We start from the raw sequence: 19,877 nt of genomic DNA, 5'->3' as shown, positions 1-19,877 counted from the left end.
CGGCGCCTGCCAGGCCGACGGAGCGCAGCAGCGGGCGGCAGGAGGAGGGAAGGGGCCGGAACCGACCGGGACACACACAAAGCTGCGGGACTCAGGGCGGCGCCCAGGAGGCCTCGTGGCGCCTGGTGCTTTTCTCACGCGTAAAAACTGGAGATATTTCAACATAAAAATTAGGTAAAATTATGTTATAAAATGATTCACTGCAAAGTTCTTTCCGAATTTAAAATGGGATTCAGTTTACAAAGATCTAATTTACACATGCCTTGTCAGAAATACACATGTAAGCACCTGTATCAAGTCAAAATGAGAGAAAAGAGTTCAAGCTACTGAGTAGGCTTACAATTTTCTACTATCAACACTTAAGCATTTTGTTCAAGGTCAAAGTACCAGTTGGATTTAGTGGCAACACAAATAGAAGCTTGAGGTAAAAGCTTTTGGGAGACGTATGTACCCGCCAGACCTTTCTGGGGACTACAGACCAGGGGCAGCAGAGCACAGGGCCCCTGGGCTCCTTCCCTCCCGCGTGGAGCCCAGCTCAGTGCTGCAGTGCACGGCCGTCCCCACACGGGTTCCCTGCCTCGACGAGAGCACAACCACCTCACCTACAGAGTTCTCGGTTCTGCCGGGCGCACACCCACCTGGTAATGTAGCATAAACGTCTCCATTTGAACGCCCATGAACTTGGCTTTCACCTCAAAGTCTCCAACTTCTTCTGTTGGACTGATTTCAAAGATAACATTTTTAAACCTGTTGAAACATAACATCATAAGGGTATATTTTTACGTTCTCGGGAACAGTAGTCCACGAAATGGAGAAAGGAGAGTGACAATCTTCAAGAGTGAAAAGGGGTATAGCATAAAGGTCCAAGTACTCCTGTGGGTGGAGGAGCGCAGGGCTGCTACTCTACGGGCCACCTGCTCAGAGACCTGGGGAGAGGCCGGCAATCTCTCCCTGCAGCCCTCGCACACCACAGAAGAGGAACCACTGAGGAATGCCACGATGGCCTCTGAAGGCATGATGTCATAGGAATTCTTGGCCTTCGCTGTGGCCACTGCTGAAATCTAACGGTAAAAGGAAAATCAACAGAAAACTGGCCTGGAAGGAGAGGGATGAAAGGTGTGTGTATCAATGCAGGCATGTTTGAGGATTACAAGAAGTATGTAAGAAAAAGGGGTCAGGACAAAAAGAACCATGACAGGAGGTGCTATAGATATAAATGAACCGAGTGTTGCCAGAGATACACCTGCTACTGCTGAAAATTCTTAAGGTGTCACTCACTCTCAACATGTTACATGCCCAGAAATTTTATGGCAGTGGAAGAAGGCGGGAATGTGTTGTTCCCTGGGTGATCAAAGTACATCAGCCCAGATTTCTAGAACTCAACTATGAAGCAAACCCATCTACTAGGAACAGAGCCGAGAATCATGAATGATGCAAAACAGGCCACGGAGAAGCTGTAAGAGAGGTCATGAAATCCACACACCAGAACGTGCACATCTTACTCGACAGGAGGTCCTCTGGGGTCATTCCTTAAAGGTACTTCACGTGATAAACAATTTTATTTTAGCCAGTTTGCTTTGTTATTTGGTTTCCAAGCCTATCATAGCAAATTGAAAAGAAGGCAGGCAAAAAAATGGCTGGCATTTGAACAGTAGAAAATAATGACAAAAAGAAGAGAAAAGACAATAAATGTGAGACAAACTTGAAAGGTGCATAAAGTGCTCACATAAAAAACCTCAAAAACACCAAGGTCCCCAACTGAAAAGCGACCAGAGAAAATACAAATAAGCCACGATTCACACACACACACACACACACACACACACACACACACACACACTCTCTCTCTCTCTCAACTAGACTCTAAGAAATGTCAAGTTTTAAAATGAGTACTAGGGGCACCTGGTGACTCAGTCAATTGAGCGTCCAACTCTTGATTTCAGCTCAGGTCATGATCCCAGGGTTGTGGGATCCAGCCCCAAGTTGGGCTCTGCTAGGCATGGAGGCTGCTTAGGAGTGTGTCTGTCTGTCTGTCTGTCTCTCTGCCTCTCCCCTGCTTGCGCACACGCTCTCTCTCTCTCTCAAAAAAAGCTCTCTTTAAAAAATTAAAATCGGGCACCTGGGTGGTTCAGTCGGTTAAACGTCCGACTTCGGCTCAGGTTATGATCACATGGTTCGTGGGTTCGAGCCCCGCAAGGCTATGTGCTGACAGCTTAGAGCCTGGAGCCTGCTTTGGAATCTGTCCATCTGTCTGTCTCTCTGTCCCTCCCCTACTCATGCTCTCTCTCTCTCAAAAATAAATGTTTTAAAAAATTAAAAAATCAAATCAAATCAGATACTATCTTTTAACTACTGAATTCAAAACCATTGAAAATTACTTCACTATTCAATAATGGGAAAGAAATAGGCAAGTAAGCGCTTCCATATACATTTCTGACACTACTGCAGATTCTTTGGCGATACACATATATACATACATGTATATATATATAAATTTTTTCATCTGCTATGGAAAATCGTATGGCAGTTCTTCAAAAACTTAAAACTACCATGTGATCCAGCAATCCTGCTTTGGGGTATAGATTCCAAAGAACGGAGAGCAGGATCCCAAAGAGACGTTTACACTTCTATGTTCACAGCAGCATTGTTCGCAGTAGCCAAGAGGTGGAAGCAGCCCACAAGTCCCCCGACGGACGTATAAACAGAATGCGGTGCGTATATGTACAGTGGAATTTTATTCAGCCTTCAAAAGAAATCTGTCACACACCACAACATGGATGAACCATGAGGTCACTGAGCTAAGTGAAACAAGCCAGTCACGAAAAGACAATGGCTTATATGAGATGCCTGGAGGCGTCGAATACATGAAAACAGGGAGTAGAAGGGTGGTTGTCCAGGGCTGGGGGAGGGGGAAATGGAGAGCTGTTGTCCAGTGGGTACAGTCTCAGTCTGGTAAGATGAAAAGGTTCTGGATAGCTGTTGTACAGCAACGTGAACACACTTAACGCTACTGAACTACACACTTAAAAACGGTTACGATGGTAAAGTTTAGGTCTTGTACTTCTTATAATAATAACTTAATAATTTTAATACTTTGACCAGAAATTCCATTTTTAGACATCTATGATAAAAAAATAATTAGAGGTAAAACCAAAGATTTACATATAAAGACAGACATACCGCAAGTGTAATAACGTAAAAAGTAAAATCAACTTAAACGTCGTACAGGTGAATGGTTAAATGTCAACTACAATATGAAACATTGTGTGGCCATTAAAAAGGATGCTTTCAAAGAATGTGAAAATTTCTCAAAATATAATGGGAAAAAAGTTGGATATGTGACTATTTTCACAACATATGTTAAAAAAATAATAGGTAGATAAATAAGTGGGAAGTTAGATAATCTGCTGTGAACAGAGGCACAGAACATACACTAATTATTTCAGTGGCTATCTTTGGCTTGTGAAATGATAAATGCTTTTTTTCTTTTTCTTTATGCTTTAGCAATTTCCGAAGTTCAATAATGAATACATATCACCTTAGGATCAGAATAATTTTTCTTTTTAAACAAAGTTGTTATTGTTTTAACAGACACAAAATCAGAAAGCTCAGCTATGTACGGTCACAGGGCTGACTGAACAGGTACTCCATAAATGCCCGCTAATGACAGCCAGGCCAGATCCAGGAACCTTGTACAAAGCGAGCTGGCCCTTCCCAGGAAGGAGAATGAGGGGAAGGCCCTGATTCCTAACTTCAGGTGGAATAAAGTAAACTCCTCTTCTTGTTCTTATTTATTCTTGGTTGAGACACAGGAGAAATACAAAATGTTTTCCTGCTTTAAAGAGGAAAAACTGGGGTGTCTGGGGGACTGTTGGTTAAGCATCGGGTTCTTGATTTTGGCTCGGGTCGTGATCTCACAGTTCATGGGATTCAGCCCCACGTCGGGCTCTGTGCTGACGGTGCGGAGCCTGCTTGGGGATCCCCCTTCCCAAAATAAATAAGTAAACATTTAAAAGAAAAAGAAAAGAAAAAAGGTAAAGAGCAAAAAAATTAAGATGGGGCTAACATAAGTAGGTGCAAACATGGCTTGGGGCAAATATTCCACAACAAAGGAGAAGTAACACTTTCCCTTCTCTGACAGACAAATTAACTCTGAGCATTGGGAATGCTGCACCCAAACAGATATATAAGTAAATAGAAGATATGAAAACCACCATCCAGAAATAAAGGGAATCAGGTGTGATCAATGTAGAGACAAAATCAAGATACAGAACAGAGTAAAAACTACTCACTGGTTCACTTGCAGGTCCTCAATTTCCAGAAGGACTCCTTTTTCATGCAGTCTGGCTGCTGTGTATTTCAGAGAAATCTTTTTACTCTTCTTTCCTTTCATTTCCCCAGGCTTCTTGGAGACCCTGCAAAAAAATCACATCCCGTCACTTTCTATCAGTAACTACAAGTCTGTTGGTAATTCATGGATTGGAGGCCAGAAAACAGACTTCCCCTACACTAGCCTAAGTAACATACGGATTCTAAAATGGCCAGTAAGTGTTAGGATTAGCCTGAGTAATATTTTTGCAAAACAGTGGAAACATCACTAAATTGCTTTGGCCTTTAATTTAACTGTATTTGAAAACCCATGTAAATTTGACAGGCCGTGTCATCTGTCCAGGTTCCTCTCAACACCTCAGTACCTACAAGTGTGAAGCACTCTAACGCTAGCCTAAAGGAACTGTACTGAACCCCAAAGGAGTCCCTGTAAGGCCCTCAGCTGTGCAGGGAAAAAATAAACATATCTCAGAATAAGTAATTTTATAAAGACTTTAAACCAGTGTAGCAAATACAGAGGAGTGGGAACAAGGAGAAAGAAACAGACCTTAAGACCTTTTCTTGATCAGGACAATCAAGATAAAAGGGATTTTCAAAAGTAAGTGAGGGAAGAATAGAGATCTATATGAGAACCAGGGATTTGGGACTCCCAAAGGAAGGGTCTCAAGAAATGGGCAGGAACGCTGGTACCGGCATAAAAGGGAGTAACTGCTATGGAAGGAACTACAACACGTATAGAAATTACAACTGTACAATAGAAAGTCAGTAAGTGCTTGAAGAACGATGGGGACATGTCCAAAGGTCACAAGAGCCAGCTTTGCAAGCTGGGTCAGGTGGGTCTGATTTTCACCCCAGCACATCAGCCCTGCCTCACCTTGGTCTTCCAGGGAGGGAAAGAAAGAGACAGCCAGAGGGCAGGGAGAAGAGTAAGCAAGCCAGAGAAGGGAGGCTGGTGTGGCAAAATGTTAAAAACAGGTCAATCTGGGTGAAGGGTGTGTGTTTATTGTTCTGTTCACTCAACCTTTCTTAGGTTTGAAAATTCTTACACTGAAGAGTGAGAAGTACAAAGTAAACCAACCCTACAGATAGAGCCTGCAACTACCACCTCACGCCTCTGGGTTCTCAGTTTCCCTCCCTATAAAATGGGCATGATCTGGCTGTGGCCGCGCCAGGAAGGCTGCATCAGATCCTCCCTGGCAGCTGGGAAGAAAGCTGGGGTCTGGGATCCTGTCCCCAAGAGGTGTAGAGAGAGACCAGAGGATCGAAATGTCCATCATATTCCTTGAGTGATCTGAAGGCACATGCGGGTTTGGGGAGCAGTAACTAAACTCCTTCCATGATTCTTTCATTTCTAGGGCCACGAAGATATTTTGGAACAAGGGATGCTTAGAAGTAAGCATCCTTGAAATACCCCCTACGTTATTTATTTACGTCACACAACAACAAACGGATCTAGGAAATCATGCCAACAATTAGAAACAAGATAAAAGAATGAGAGCAATAAATAGACCCAGCGTGTTTTAAGGTAAAAACTTCCAAGGTCACTCGAGCTGCCTCTCCTTCCTTCCCCACTGACGTTGACTCTTTACAAAACATACTCACTTGCCCTTGCTGGCCAAGTTATCCAAGCAGGTTTTGATATAGCTTTTGTAGTAATCCACCTGCTCTCCATAGAAAGTGGCCTTCGAGTTCAGGGCAGCGTATGTTTGCTGTAATTTCACCAGCTCGGCCTTCCTCCTCTGTCGATACCTCCGCTGGTTCCGAATATCCTAAGACACAGTTGTTAAAGTTAGCACAATAATGATCAGTATCGTATTCTTCTTGAGTCATCCACACTAGTGCTTAACCCCACTTTGCATGACCAGGCTTTAACAGGAAGCAACTGAAGTTCAAAAATTAGTAAAGAAATTCAGATCCCGTCAATTTTTTTCTCCCGTACCTAGAGGTACGGAAACATGTTATTTTTTTTTTTTTAAGTTTATTTATTTTGAGAGAGAGAGGGAGAGAATGTCCATGTGTGTATGAGCAGGGGAGGGGCAGAGAGCGAGAGGAAAAGAGAAAATCCTAACCAGACTCCTCACTGTTAGCACAGAGCCCAATGCGAGGCTCGAACTCATGAACTGCGAGATCATGACCTGAGGTGAAATCAAGAGTTGGACACTTTACCGACTGAGCCACCCAGGCGCCTGGGAGATGTGTTACTTTTACAGACTTCCACATTCTTTGAATTTACCTGTGAAGCTGACTTAAACCTCTTAAGTATGTTGGCAGGAGAGGGAAGAAAAGATAATTCTACCGTGTCAATGATCAAGCTCTCCGATGTGCACGGTATTTCTACCAGCAGCAAACACCTACGCTCTCAGCCTACACCAGAGCCCCTTACTTGTGAAGATTCACACAAATCAAGAATTGCATGACCAACGTGATGTGAATTTATATTTCATAGTAATCATTAAAAAGATCTGGAGGAATTCTTTTAGGCCAAAGACAAATTAACACACGGGCAGCTCTAATTAGGGCCTTCCCCCTTTTGATTTAGGCCATGGAGTAAACCATCAAAGGGCAGCAAGGTCCTCATGTTGGGAAACTCAGAACCAATTCCCCAGCGCAGAGGACACTAATCTGCCTGTGCCCTGAAGGCATATTGTCATCTGAACAGCTGCTGTCTCTTCACAAGCTCCCGAGACAGCTTTGTCCACGGCCAGCCCATCACTGCCCCCACAAGCAGTACCCTGGCAATGTCGTTGATCAGCTCCTGATATCTGTTCTTCGGGTCCACCGTCCCGAGCTCCGTTAGCTTCTTCAAACCTGACTGGATCTTCTCCTTCTTCTCCTGAAGAGTGAGGTTGCTGTCTTCCTTTACAAATTGTGACTTTTTCATCTTGTCAGGAGTCTTGGCATCACGAATAGCGCGTCTCTGCATGGCCCTCTGATGTTCTGCTTCCTACAGATACAGAGAAGAAAAAGAAGTTGCTGGCATGTTGACCACACTAATCCCAAACCTGAATTTATACAGCATATCCACACCTGAATTTACATAGCCCTGAAACTCCATTCTGGAAACGGAGGGAACAAACTTGCCCTCTGACAACTGACAGAGAACCTGCACAGAGCACACCTAGAAGAGATCGCGTCGATGAAGTCACACGGTCTCGTAGCGCTTCTTCCCTGGATTCTCACATATGGTTAGGAGACTGGGCTCCAAGTGGCTCCAAGATCCCTCGTTTTTTTCCTATCACATCTTGAGACATGGGAGCCATTGAATTTGACTTGAAACACAGCTTCATTCATTGGTGAATGTTAAAAACACACCCATGCAACACCAGCGTTTGGTAAATTCTTGCCGACTCTTTTTGCCACCTTGTCCAGGCTGGATCATGCTGAAGGCTTCCTTTCGCTTTCAAGCATGGTACGAATGCCAGTATCTGGAGCAGTCCTTCCGATGATTCTTCTTTCCCAGTGGACATTCAGCGTTTGCCCATTACGTCCCTGCCTGACATGGCTCACACCACTGGCCCATTCTTTTGGTGTCTTCCTCCTTCTCTAGCTCCTTGCAGTGTGGCTCTACAGCTCTGCCCTCATGGCCAATTCGCCACCCCTCCTCCGAATCCAGTGCCTTTTCTTAGCTATCGCCTTGCTTGTACCCTGCACGTTCTCTCCTTGCCCCGGGCACAAGTTTGGTACCTCTAAGTGACCCCTGGTAGTTTCTCTGTGACTGTTCATTCTCAATACTTGAGTGACCATCCCTATGCTACGGATCCCACATCTTTGTGGCTAAGGTTCTGGTGCTGCATTTTGAACTGTTTGTGCCAGGATGCTCACATTTGGAATGGCTTGTAATTCCTCCCAAACTGGAGCGATCCCCTCTCCGGGTATGCCCTTTCTTGCTAACGTCAAGACCACCCCGCATCACACAACGTGAAGAACATAAACCCTGGCGTCAGAAAGAACCTGATCCAAACTGGTTCCGCCACCACAAGCAGACAATCTTGGACAAGTTATGTGACCTCAAGGGTCTTAGCCTCTTCTGTAAGATAAGGATGAAAAGACTCCCCTCACAGGGACAGTGGGAGGAGTAAATGAAAGAACCCAGGTGAAACCACCAAACTACCAGTAGGCTCTCATTGAAGGCTGGTTCCACCTTCCCTACTTGAAACTTCCTTCCAGGTTAAACAAGGCGCAGGTGTTGGTTATGATTCTTTATTGCCCCTCACACACAGCTAGTCAGTAATCAATCACAGCATCAAAAAGCTGAGACTTCATTAAAAACAATGGTTTTCAAACAGTCCTATGTGCAGCTTTAAGGGATTCCTGCAGGAACCCAGAGCCCCAGCCCTATTCCTGGTGCTGAGTAGCTCCAATTTTTCCTACTTTATATTTGGGCTTCTGAGTAAACTGTCGTTTATCAAAAAGAATTCACATGCTCAAAATTTGAAACAAATGGCTTGACTTGTCGCATCTTATAAACACAAAAGAGGGGTCTTAAACACGAAGTGACCCATCATCCCCTCCCGATGCCGAGCCATCCGCCCCCACCCCCCCAACCACGTGGGCCTGGGAGTCCATCCCAGACCTAGATTACTCAAGTCCTGTTTGCTTGGCTAGCACTGCCTAAGTGATCAGTATCAAATGGTCCCAGAGTGACAAAAGCTCTCTACTCCGTGTCTCTCCAGTGACAAACACGGGCTCTACACAGTTTGTTCTCATGTCTTACTCCTCACCACTCACCCTCACCCACACCTGCATTCTAGATAAGTCGGTCTGGTCCCATCCTGTCCATCAGGTCACGTCGTGCCTCTGTTTGTGTGGACTCCCTGGCCCAAGATGCCTCTTCTCTTACGTGCACACCCAGATCCTATCCACGCCTCCCAAGTGTGGCTCCAGTTCCCCTTCTTCCTCACGGCTTGCTCCTCACTGGCCACTTTCCTCAATTTCTGCCATTTTTATAGCCAACAGCACAGTCAATTTTTAATAGTTTTCTAATTATTTCAGGTATATACACCACATTTCCCCAAGTAGATCATGAGTTCACTGAGTTTAAGAACCACATTCTGAGGGGCGCCTGGGTGGCGCAGTCGGTTAAGCGTCCGACTTCAGCCAGGTCACGATCTCGCGGTCCGTGAGTTCGAGCCCCGCGTCGGGCTCTGGGCTGATGGCTCAGAGCCTGGAGCCTGTTTCCGATTCTGTGTCTCCCTCTCTCTCTGCCCCTCCCCTGTTCATGCTCTGTCTCTTTCTGTCCCAAAAAAAAAAATAAACGTTGAAAAAAAAAAAATTATTAAGAACCACATTCTGTACTTTATCTACTAAGGCACTTAACAAAAGTCTAAGGATGTAATATTCACTTGATTACTAGGCAGACTCACTGACTCAGCCTCAGTTAAATTAAAACACAAAGCCACACACAAGGCCGCACATACATGCCACGAGCCTTATGCCCTCAGAGCATCTGCGTGCCAGTTTAGGAGCCAACGACTTTCTGAGCAGGCCCACACCACCACCGCCCTCCAGTCCAGCCCCGCGTTGCCAGCCCCTGGCTCCCCCCCTCCTCAACCCTGGCACGCACCCGTCACGGGAGCATCTGTGTGCCTTGTCGTCGTATGTGAAACCCCTAAGTTTTACCTGTTCGGTGGTGGCTGGGGTTTCTAGGATTTCAGTCAAGGTCTCGCCTGGCTGGAACCGGATGACGTCCACAATTAAACGTTTCGTGCTGAAAGGAGACGGGGGAAGGGTTGAAACGTCACCAAATGTCCTACTTCCTCTCCAATGGCCCTGAGCAGCGGCAGCACACACACCACCTCAGACAGGTCCCGCTGGGCCGCCGTGAACACAAGGCACCCGAGGCCTCAGGCTTATCTACGTGACAATGATGGCGTGGGTACCAGGGTCAGGATTTCGAAGGTATAAATTTCACTTCAGCGTCTTACTACTGAGGAAATGAGGCAGGTAAGTCCTGTGCCATGTATAATAGATAAGGTGACCAGAATTACGACAGGCTTAAAAGGCCAAGACGATGGTTTCCGGTATGAGCAAGTGGACATGTTCACCAGGGCAAGGGCAAGGGATCACCGCATTATATTTACCTCATTCTTCCCACTTCCAATACTCACTTCAGCAGGATAGTCCGAGCGTCCATTTCTGCATTCTCATCCCCAGGCACATCAAACTTGTTGGTCAGCGTAAGAGACACTTCTGTCTTGGCCAGCACCTCCTTATTGGGGTCATTTAAATTGCCAGCGCTCTCTCCTGTGGTTTTGGGGGGAGTAGAGAGGATCAGTATAACAAAGGAGGAGATAGTGGAGAGGAGACATGAATACAAAGAAAAGAGAATGTGGGTCTAAGAAGATACTTGAATAAGCCAACACGTACACTGTGGCAAGGATACCTTTGAAAAATAAAAGGAAATGTATGCCAAATGATAAAAGCAAAGGATCCCTAATAAAATAATTTCATAAATATTTGACAAATCGTTTCAGTAATCATTATTTAAAAAAAAATTTTTTTTTGATGTTTATTTATTTTTGAAGGAGAGAGAGACAGAGAGTGAGGGGGGAGGGGCAGAGAGAGGGAGACACAGAATTCGAAGAAGCCTCCAGGCTCTGAGCCGTCAGCACAGGGCCCGATGTGGGGCCTGAACCCGCAAACCGCGAGATCATGGCCTGAGCCAAAGTCAGAGGCTTAACCGACTGAGCCACCCAGGCACCCCTCATTTCAGTAATTATGATACGGTAATTCCCTCTCAAAATATTCTGCTCATTTCCTTTATAGGACTTATAATTATAGGATTATGTGTATAATATATACATTTAAAATTCTCTCTTCCACTAGACTTCAGGTCCTCAAAGACAGGGATCGATCATATCTGTTTTCTTCCTGAATGTACATTCGGAGCAGGAACAGTACAGAAACGGACGAGGTGGCAATTATAGCACCCCTCCGTCACCCTCCCTGTCACCTTCTGGGCAGTTAGGTCAGAGCTTTACCTATCAGGGACTCGATGGTGGGCACCTCGCCCAGGTCATCCAGCAGCTCGTGGATCGGGTCATTGTGCTCCGGAGCAATGGCGTCCTGATGGTCTAACAGGAGCTGTGTGGAACACCCAGGAGTCAAGTCCATTTACAACATCAGCCCCTCAGCCCTCAGCCTCACCAACAATGCCAAACAGCACAGAAGGGGTCAGATAACAAAGCTCCCCCATTCAAAGAACTGACAGGCCAATCCTCAGCAAACTAACCCAAGTAAACTATAACATATAAAGCATCACACAGGCCTCTGCTGAATGACTTATGGATAATGCATGGAAAGGAAATACTGGCACTCTCTTAACCTTGTGGATAGAAGGGACTTAAATGTACCCTGCACAGGAAGAGAGTAACAAACCCCATCGACTTTAATATCCAAAGGCATCAATGTACCGTACAGCCAGTGCAAATGACTCCCATTCACACTCTTAATGTGTCCAGCAGACAGTATCTCTTAATTCAGAGAAAAGTGCACCAGATCAATGTTGTCATCATCTCACAGACACTCAAGCAAAGCCTTCAAGACGCTATCACCCTCGGGGATGCCCCAGGGATATCACCTGAAATTTCCTTTACATTTTATGTATTTTCTCATTTCCTGTTCTATATACCCTCAATGGGGAAAGGAACGAATTATAAAAATCTGGGGAGAATAAAAGGAGCACCTAAGGGACACAGAGGAAAAAGTGGGTATTTTAGATGTTAGAAAAATAACACAGAGGGCCAGGATAAACCAAAGGAACAGTGAACACAGTTTTTTATCAAGTCCCTAGATCGGCGCTCACAATGGAGACTCTGGAGCCCACCCATGGGGACTGCTTCAGCAGGCCTGTGGTGGGGACCAGGAACTCCATTTGTGACCATCAGCCCAGATGACTCTGACGCAGGGGGCCTGGGGTCACTTTGAGACACTCAGTAGATACAGTTAGTATGCAAAGAAAAGAGAAATAAGGAAGATGTGAAGTCAGTAAGATCAAAGGAAGGCGAGTTATCTGGCTCTCCAGAGATGGTAAGCAGCATCTAGGGAAGGCAATTAAAATTAAGGACAGAGCAATGAAATTAAGTAATTAAAGAAAAAATACTTACAGTGTGGGTGTTGATGATTTCACCAATGGAAATGTAGATCACTGGTTTGGTGACGGTGACTAAATCAGAATATTCATCCACATTAAACTTATCCTGAAGCTCTGGGACATCACAAGCAGTTTGGAAAAACCGTCTGAAAATAAACGCGAGAGGCAGACCCCCGAGTGACGCATACGTGAGAAGCTGGCGAGAGGACATCCCACAAACCTTTACAACGACGAGTTCAAAGAGAAGCCAGTCAAGGCCGAGGACTGTAGAGAAGCTTGCACACGTCCGCTCCGCTTCACAGCCTTGGGGCGGGTGGTTTTAACAACTTCTCCCTCCACCCAATTTAATTCCACCCACAAGAACCGCTCAACCATAATTTAAAGCAGTTTGAAAACACCCAGGCTGTTAGGCAAACCAGATTTATCTCTGAGACGATGCCCTGAACTCACAACTGGCTGTTTAACTTACAAATATTAAAGGCACTCTCCGATTCTTCTCTGAGTGCAAAGTAACCCGTGCCAAATGAGGATTTACTGCTTTTATGTTAAGTGCAGTCTATGTCAGCGGAATACATTTTAACGGCTCAAAACCCTCTTCATCACCTCCAAGGGCTCTGAGCACATCAAACATGTATCCCTCGATATGGCAGAGTCCCAGGGAAGCTAAGTTCTGGTATTTAATCTTGTCCGGACACTCACAGAAAGAAACATGCCCACGGGACCTTTCAAGTACCCTGTTCCTTTCCCCCTACCTGAATTTCTGGTAGGACTGGGAGAGATACTCATTAATGATGCTTAAGTGAGCATTATCTCCCAGAAACATCTTATTGGACGCCGCGTGCTGGAGCATCTTTGCAATGGAGCCAAGGTTCCGGCGTTGGTCTGTGGTAAGCTGGCCTCCTGCCGATAGGTCAATGATGTCAAAGGCATCAGGAGCAACAATGGCTGGATTCATGTATCGATAGTAAAGCAAGTTACCAATAATCTGGGAACAGACGAAGAAGAAAGACGGGTGTTAAAAACCACTCCACCCAGTAAGGCACAAATGATTTTGCTAGCAAAGAAAACCAGAAAAGGCAGTCCTGTAAGGAAAAATAAACACCATGCACACACACACACACACGCATGCACGCACACACACTTTCTTTCAAGGTCTGAACCTAAAACAACCGCACATCCCTTGGTTGGATGCAGAGAAAAAGAAAATAAGGACAGAGCTGACAATCACTACAACGAAAGAGCAGACTCAGAAGGTAAAAACGACAGACTTAAAGTCTATTGCTAAGGGATCTAGGATATCCTTTGTTCACATATCATGGCAGCAAACAGGCTGCTGTCACCCACGTGCACTACTGCTTATTTTCACGTAGACGGGCTTTCATTCAGAGAAACTGACAGACGTAGCTAACGACCCAGTGAGCACAGTGCAGTCTGCCCAACCCCATCAGCCTCATGCTGCAGACTTCAATGGTGGACAAGTTCATGCCTCTGAAATTAAAGTCACTCAACACACATCTCCTCCACAGAAGGATTCAAGGACAGTCACAGCACTTCCCCTGGAGTTTCATTCAAAGAAAAAAAAATTTTAATTCACCTGAATAGAAAGTCTAGAATCGAGGCCTCACTGTAGGAAAGCACAGAACTAGGAGAGAGAAGAAAAAAGCGTTCAGATTAAGGTGGGGGGAGGTGGGGAAGGAGGAGCACAGCCAAGTAAGAAAGAGTTCTCAGTAACAGCCTTAGCAGAAACCGTGGTGCTTGCTGCCATTCGCCCAGCTACCAGCAGAGGGAGCAACTCTTCAGCGAAAAGACAGGACGTGGAGAAACTGATCTGAAGACAGGAAAATCCACCTTGTCTACTTGTTTGAGGTCTATGTGCCAAACAATAAAGCAACTCTACAGGTACTGAGAGAGGTATCATTTACTATTTAAAATTACTTTCAAGAGCTCACAACCGATGGCGAGCTATTGCCAGAAACTATGCTCACGCACTTCCTGAAGGTCTAAGGTTGGGCCTCAAAGTCCTTTTACCTCAAAGGACTCCTGAACGGGCAAGGACGGTGCCAGCGTTCAGATTCTTACCTTCAGCAGCTCATCCTCGCCGGCATCTGGGAACTTCTCATGTAACGAGTCCTTCAGCACCTTGGCAATGAAGCGCATGCCGTAACTGTGGGATGGACAAAACTTAGTGAGAGCAGCTGGGGAGCAGAAGGGCAGCAACACGGGACCTATGCGGGTCAGAACTGATGGCACTCACGGGATTTTGTCCACAGAGCTAATGATGGCTGAGAGGAACTTGTCCGTCACCGCCCGCATGTTCCTGATGGAGTTGTCTAGCCGTGTCTTGACCTCTTCGTGAGCCAAAGCCTGCTCAGGGGTCACATCATAGGGTAGTTTGCTAGGAAAGCAAAAATCATCCCCAAATGCGTTAGACCAACAGCCAGGAACAGCCTGAGGCAGGACTGTGTCTTTCATAGACCCAGAGAGATCAGGTGAAGCTGCTCATGCTCATAGAGCTGATAAATAGTGGGGCCAGAATTTGAACCCAGGTCCTAGCCGTGAACTGAGTGTCTAGAACTATGTGCCATGCACTATGATATGCCCTTAGGGTAAAAAAAAAAAAAAAAAAAGGGTATGAGACACGACAGCTTCCCAAGTCTCTTAGTTTGGTGGGAGACACATACCAACAGGAAGGGACACCTGAACTCAGGAAAACGGGAGAAAAACTTGTCTTCCAGGAAAGAAGATCAAATGCAAAGCAAAGGAAGAGAAGGAGAAGTGAGCAGGTGAAGAGAGTCCAGGTTGTGGAGGGCGCTGTACATAATATACGTAACACTAAGAGGTCTGCACTTTCCTAGAAGTCACTGAGGGCCATTGAAAGACAGGCGATCTGAATTTGAGGAAGATTTCTTTGACCCACCGTGAAGAATGAATTAAAGATGGACAGCCACTGATGAAAGAGATGGGTTAGTGCCACAGCCCGATCAAGAAATCATGAGGTCATGAGCAAGGAGGCAGCAGTGCAGACCAAGGGAACAGATATGAGAGATACTAGGGAGACACAACCAGTGGCACCTGGTGACGTCCTAGGTACTGGTGAAGGAAGTGACAGTTACATATAGGAACTGGAGCCTGAGGAGCTGACAAGATCCCTCAGGGGAGGGCACCGAGTCCGAACAAAGCGGCAGGAAAATAGACGTGCTAGGCTTAACTGGGAAGGACAGGAGGGGCTGAAAGACAAAAGAATGAAATGTGGGAGTCAAGGTCCCGGTGCCGTCAGTGAGGTCAAAGGGTAGTAATGATTGTCCTGGATTATATGGGTGGTCTATATCCAATCCCAAGTGTCCTAACAAGAGAGAGGCAGGGGCAGATTTGGTACACACAGAAGAGGAGGCCACGTGACCGCAGGGGTAGACCACAGCGATCCGTCCGGCCACAAGTCAAGGATGGCAACAGCCACTGGAAACTGAAGAGACAGGAAACGGATTTCCCACCAGAGCGGCCAGGGGGAGCACACCCCTGCCGACACCCTGCTTTCAGCCCACAGATATGGATTTTGGATTTCTGGTCTCCAGAACCACTAGGGAATGAATACATTTCTGTCATTTTAAGCCACTAAGTTTGTAGGAATTTGTCACAGGAGCAATAACAAACAGATACAAGCATATAGGGATACAACACCATTTGTCAAATTGTGGCTGAATTACAAATATAAATAGACTACCAACAAAAGAATTGAGCAAAAAATCAATAAAGAAACATTGTGTTTGAAACAACTGGCTATGTGGAATTTATATGAGTATCGTAGGTTTTATTATTTGTAAATTATATGTTCTATACATCTTTTATATCAGTAAAATTTGTAACTTTATGTGCAGATGACATTTATAAAACGTAGTAATGAGCAAACGGAATAAAGGTGCTCAACACAATGAGTGTGGGCAGAGAAGAGAATATTAAATTTCTGAGATTTCAGAGGCGAACACTCCCAAGAGGGGCAAGGTCCCAGCCTGCTACATATTTGGCCGAAGCTCAAGGATCCAGGAGACCTGCAGACAGGACGGGCTCCCACTGCACCTTTATACCCCCCAGTTAGCAGCAGCACAAAAGTATGTTGAAATCAATTTCCATTTTTGGAAAAACAAAATAAGACACCAGTTTCTCCCAGGTACTCACAAGGGAAAAACCCTCAGACACGCCTCGTGGAGCTCTGGCCTGAAATGGACTGCCTCCTGCACTGTGAGAAGGGGTAGCTCAGTACCCCCAAGCCAGTGTCCACGGGGCTGTCCTCTAGGGGTGGCCTGTCCTCTAGGGGTGGCCCGAGCGGCAGGCAAAGCTTCCCAGTCCAGCCCTACGGTCGGCCAACCACATTCCAAGATCTGAGCCTCAGGTGCCCAGGGCCAAACACAAATGGACTTTTCATCACACCCAGCAATAACTTGCCTCCTGGTGACAGACTGGCACAGCACTGAGACACAGATCAGGTGCCAAATGATCCCAATAGGGGATAAGCCCTTTCTCGGAGTCAGCAAAGCATTCAGTTCTCTATCCAGAGCGCACCTTCCTCTCTGCCTGGGGGCCAGGTCCCCGGAAAGTAGTGGCATACCGAGCAGCACCATTCAAAGTGCGAGCTGGTGCCAGTGTACAAATCAGTCCAAGAAGGGAAGGAGCCTGGGCCAGGATATAATCGACACACTGCTCCTCTCACTGAGGAAGTCTGGCTAGGAACAACACCGGCTGAACTAAACAGTGTGCTGAGAGAGAGCCATAGGTGCTTTCCAGTGTCTGGTCCACAGACCACACTCCGGATAGCAAGGATACAGACAGCCCCTCCTAAGCTCCAGAGATCTTTGCACACGATCTAACCTGACTCCACGACCACCAGGAAGAAGCACCCTGGACCAAAGTGCTCACCCAAACCAGATAAAACCAGAAACATGCTGCCTCTCTGAACTGTACTTTTCCAGCATGACCCACATTCTACTGGCACACCTTTCTTTGGAGGCACTGCTGTTGGTGGTCAAACTACTGCCCCAGCAGAGAAGTCCCCTGAGTTACACTGACATAGCTAGTCCAGCCCACTCCCAGTACTCCAAGGCAGCCCCACGCCAAGCTCCCCCACTTTAACCAGACCCACTGATCTCCCTCCGATAAGGCGTCCCATCTGACTGCGTCTCTAGTCCGGCCAGTGTCCCTTCAGGTCCCAGACCCCCAAGCTCCTTCCACCTCAGAGCGTTCAGACGTGAACACTCTGCAGCCAGCTCTCGGCAAGACTGACACGATCTTAACCTTTAGGCCTGAGCTAAGTGAAATTTCACCTTCTCAGAGAGGCTTTCCCCAACCACTCTACCCAAGTTAGCTCTGTCTTGTACCCTCCATTATAGTTGAATGTAATGTAAAACTCTCAATTTGTGATTTCATTTCTATGTACTTGTCTCTCCCACACAGTAACAATGAACAGAGGGCAGAGAGCTTGCCTGTTTCATCCATTATTGTGTGTATGTCTAACACAGTGCCTGGCACATAGTAAGCACTCAGTAAATATTTGCCAAATAAGTGAATCAATTATGAGGTCAACATTTTAAGCAGTTTCTAGGGAAAAACTACCTGAATAATTATCAGTTTATAAATCAAAAGTTAGCTGCTTAAAAAAACAAAATAATGGAAACAAAAGAAAAAGGTGTTATGGTTACCATACCTTGCCTCTCCTGTCTGAGACTCCATCTGATTAACCCAAGATTTGTATATATCCACAGGGTCAGTTTTGATGTTGAGAGATTTGTCATCCATAATCTCCTTCACAACAGGGGCCAAGATCTGTCGTAGGGCGTTCTGGCCCCGGGCACCTCTGTTGAAACTCACAACCATCTTAATCACTGTAGGATTTCCTGTCACGATCTCCTGAATCTGATCTACTTTTGACCTATAAAACATCAAATACAAACTCATTTTAAAATAATCACAGACTTTATCAATGTAAAGATCGAGTTCCTACTTAGAGACCCATCTCCTAGAAATAGTTGGAAGGAAAGAGGTATGTGCTCTTTCTCTAGAAACATTTACTGACACTGACCTAAACCCAGGAAAGCCTGCTGCTTGCAAACTCAATCATGGGAACATGAACGGGTACTTTTTTAGATAAAAATGTGAAATCTTCATGTTCGGATCAGCTTTTGAAAAATCATATCTTAATATAAAATCATCCGGGGTGCCCAGGTGGCTCAGTCGGTTGAGCATCCGACTTCGGCTCAGGTCATGATCTCATGGTTCATGGGATTGAGCCCCACGTTGGGCTCCATGCTGACAACTCAGAGCCTGGAGCCTACGTGGGATTCTGTGTCTCCCTCTCTGTCTGCCCCTTCCCCACTTGCACTGTTTCTCTCTCTCTCTCAAAAATAAACATTAAAAAAAATTTTTTTAATATAGAATCTTCCTAAAATCGCTTTAGCAAGTCTCTTATTCTACCACTTCCTCAAAGCAGCAACACTTTATATTAGTGACTTAAAACTAGAGGCGCCTAGAACCTTCTCGAGGCGCCTGGGTGGCTCTGTTGGTTAAGCATCTGCCTCTTACTCTTGGTTTCGGCTCAGGTCATGATCTCATGGTTTGTGAGTTGAAACTCTACATCAGGCTCTGTGCTGACAGCGCGGAGCCTGCTTGGGATCCTCTCTCCCTCTCTCTCTCTGCCCTTCTGCTCACACTCTTTCTTTCTCAAAATAAACTTTAAAAAAAAGCAGGGGTCGGGGGGAGCTTCTCTGGAGTATTTCACACAGATCATAATGTTAACTGAGTTCAAAGCAAAGGTACGGGGAGGCCTGAATCCCAAAGTATGAGTATGGATGGCAGTGGGACAGGGTTCCATGCCCAGCAGCAGTCTGTTCATACTTGATCTCCTCCTGGAGGGCTGTCTTAAAGAGCCGTAAGAGCAGGTACTCCTCTCGCTGGTTGGACGCATAGTTGTACAGGGTGAAGATTACAGAGTCCATGAACTTGGTGGACTTATTCTGGGGCATCTGAAAGATCAGCTTCGCCAAATAGGTGGGGTTGGTCTGAAATAAAACCAAGAGATAAGTAATCTCTAGATAATATAAAGGCTGACAGAAATATTCATGTTCTTTTAAACTTAAAGGTTTAGAGTGTGCATAAGGAACAAAGAAGACAGCCTTTTGCTCACCCCTCAGTGGAAATGAGAAATACTCTGAGATTTATGGCTAAGGTTTTCTTGTGGGAAAGTAAGCCAAAGCCTACAATACCAACTCCAGGAACCACTCACCTGTAATAAATAAAACAGATGTTGATAAGCTTCCAGTTTCTCTCTCTTCTCCTTGCTCAAAGCCTTGAGACCTCCTTTCTGCTTATTTAGCATCATCATATCAGATAACTGTTCTTTATTTTTTTTAGTAAGTTTTTTACTGTGGGAAACCACATCCTGTAAACAAAAACATACATGTAAATCAAA

General features: G+C 45.6%; 1 protein-coding gene across 1 annotated transcript in view; it reads right to left on the bottom strand.

The window, feature by feature from the left end:
* The window catches only part of IQGAP1 (IQ motif containing GTPase activating protein 1), a 102,722-nt gene that overhangs the window by 3,597 nt on the left and 79,248 nt on the right, over positions 1-19,877 (bottom strand). The window contains exons 24-37 of the mRNA XM_047862222.1: positions 19,692-19,847; positions 19,304-19,467; positions 18,117-18,341; positions 14,676-14,816; positions 14,501-14,585; positions 13,174-13,406; positions 12,435-12,567; positions 11,310-11,412; positions 10,437-10,572; positions 9,949-10,036; positions 7,061-7,273; positions 5,932-6,098; positions 4,293-4,415; positions 639-747 (exon numbers count right to left, since the gene is read on the bottom strand). Coding sequence (XP_047718178.1) covers positions 639-747; positions 4,293-4,415; positions 5,932-6,098; positions 7,061-7,273; positions 9,949-10,036; positions 10,437-10,572; positions 11,310-11,412; positions 12,435-12,567; positions 13,174-13,406; positions 14,501-14,585; positions 14,676-14,816; positions 18,117-18,341; positions 19,304-19,467; positions 19,692-19,847 — 2,076 coding nt within the window. The remainder of the gene's footprint in view (positions 1-638; positions 748-4,292; positions 4,416-5,931; positions 6,099-7,060; positions 7,274-9,948; positions 10,037-10,436; positions 10,573-11,309; positions 11,413-12,434; positions 12,568-13,173; positions 13,407-14,500; positions 14,586-14,675; positions 14,817-18,116; positions 18,342-19,303; positions 19,468-19,691; positions 19,848-19,877) is intronic.

The sequence above is a fragment of the Prionailurus viverrinus genome, chromosome B3, assembly GCF_022837055.1.
Source record: "Prionailurus viverrinus isolate Anna chromosome B3, UM_Priviv_1.0, whole genome shotgun sequence".
Lineage (NCBI taxonomy): Eukaryota > Metazoa > Chordata > Mammalia > Carnivora > Felidae > Prionailurus > Prionailurus viverrinus.
The sequence above is the reverse complement of the archived record's forward strand: the minus strand, read 5'-3'. Positions and strand labels throughout refer to the sequence as shown.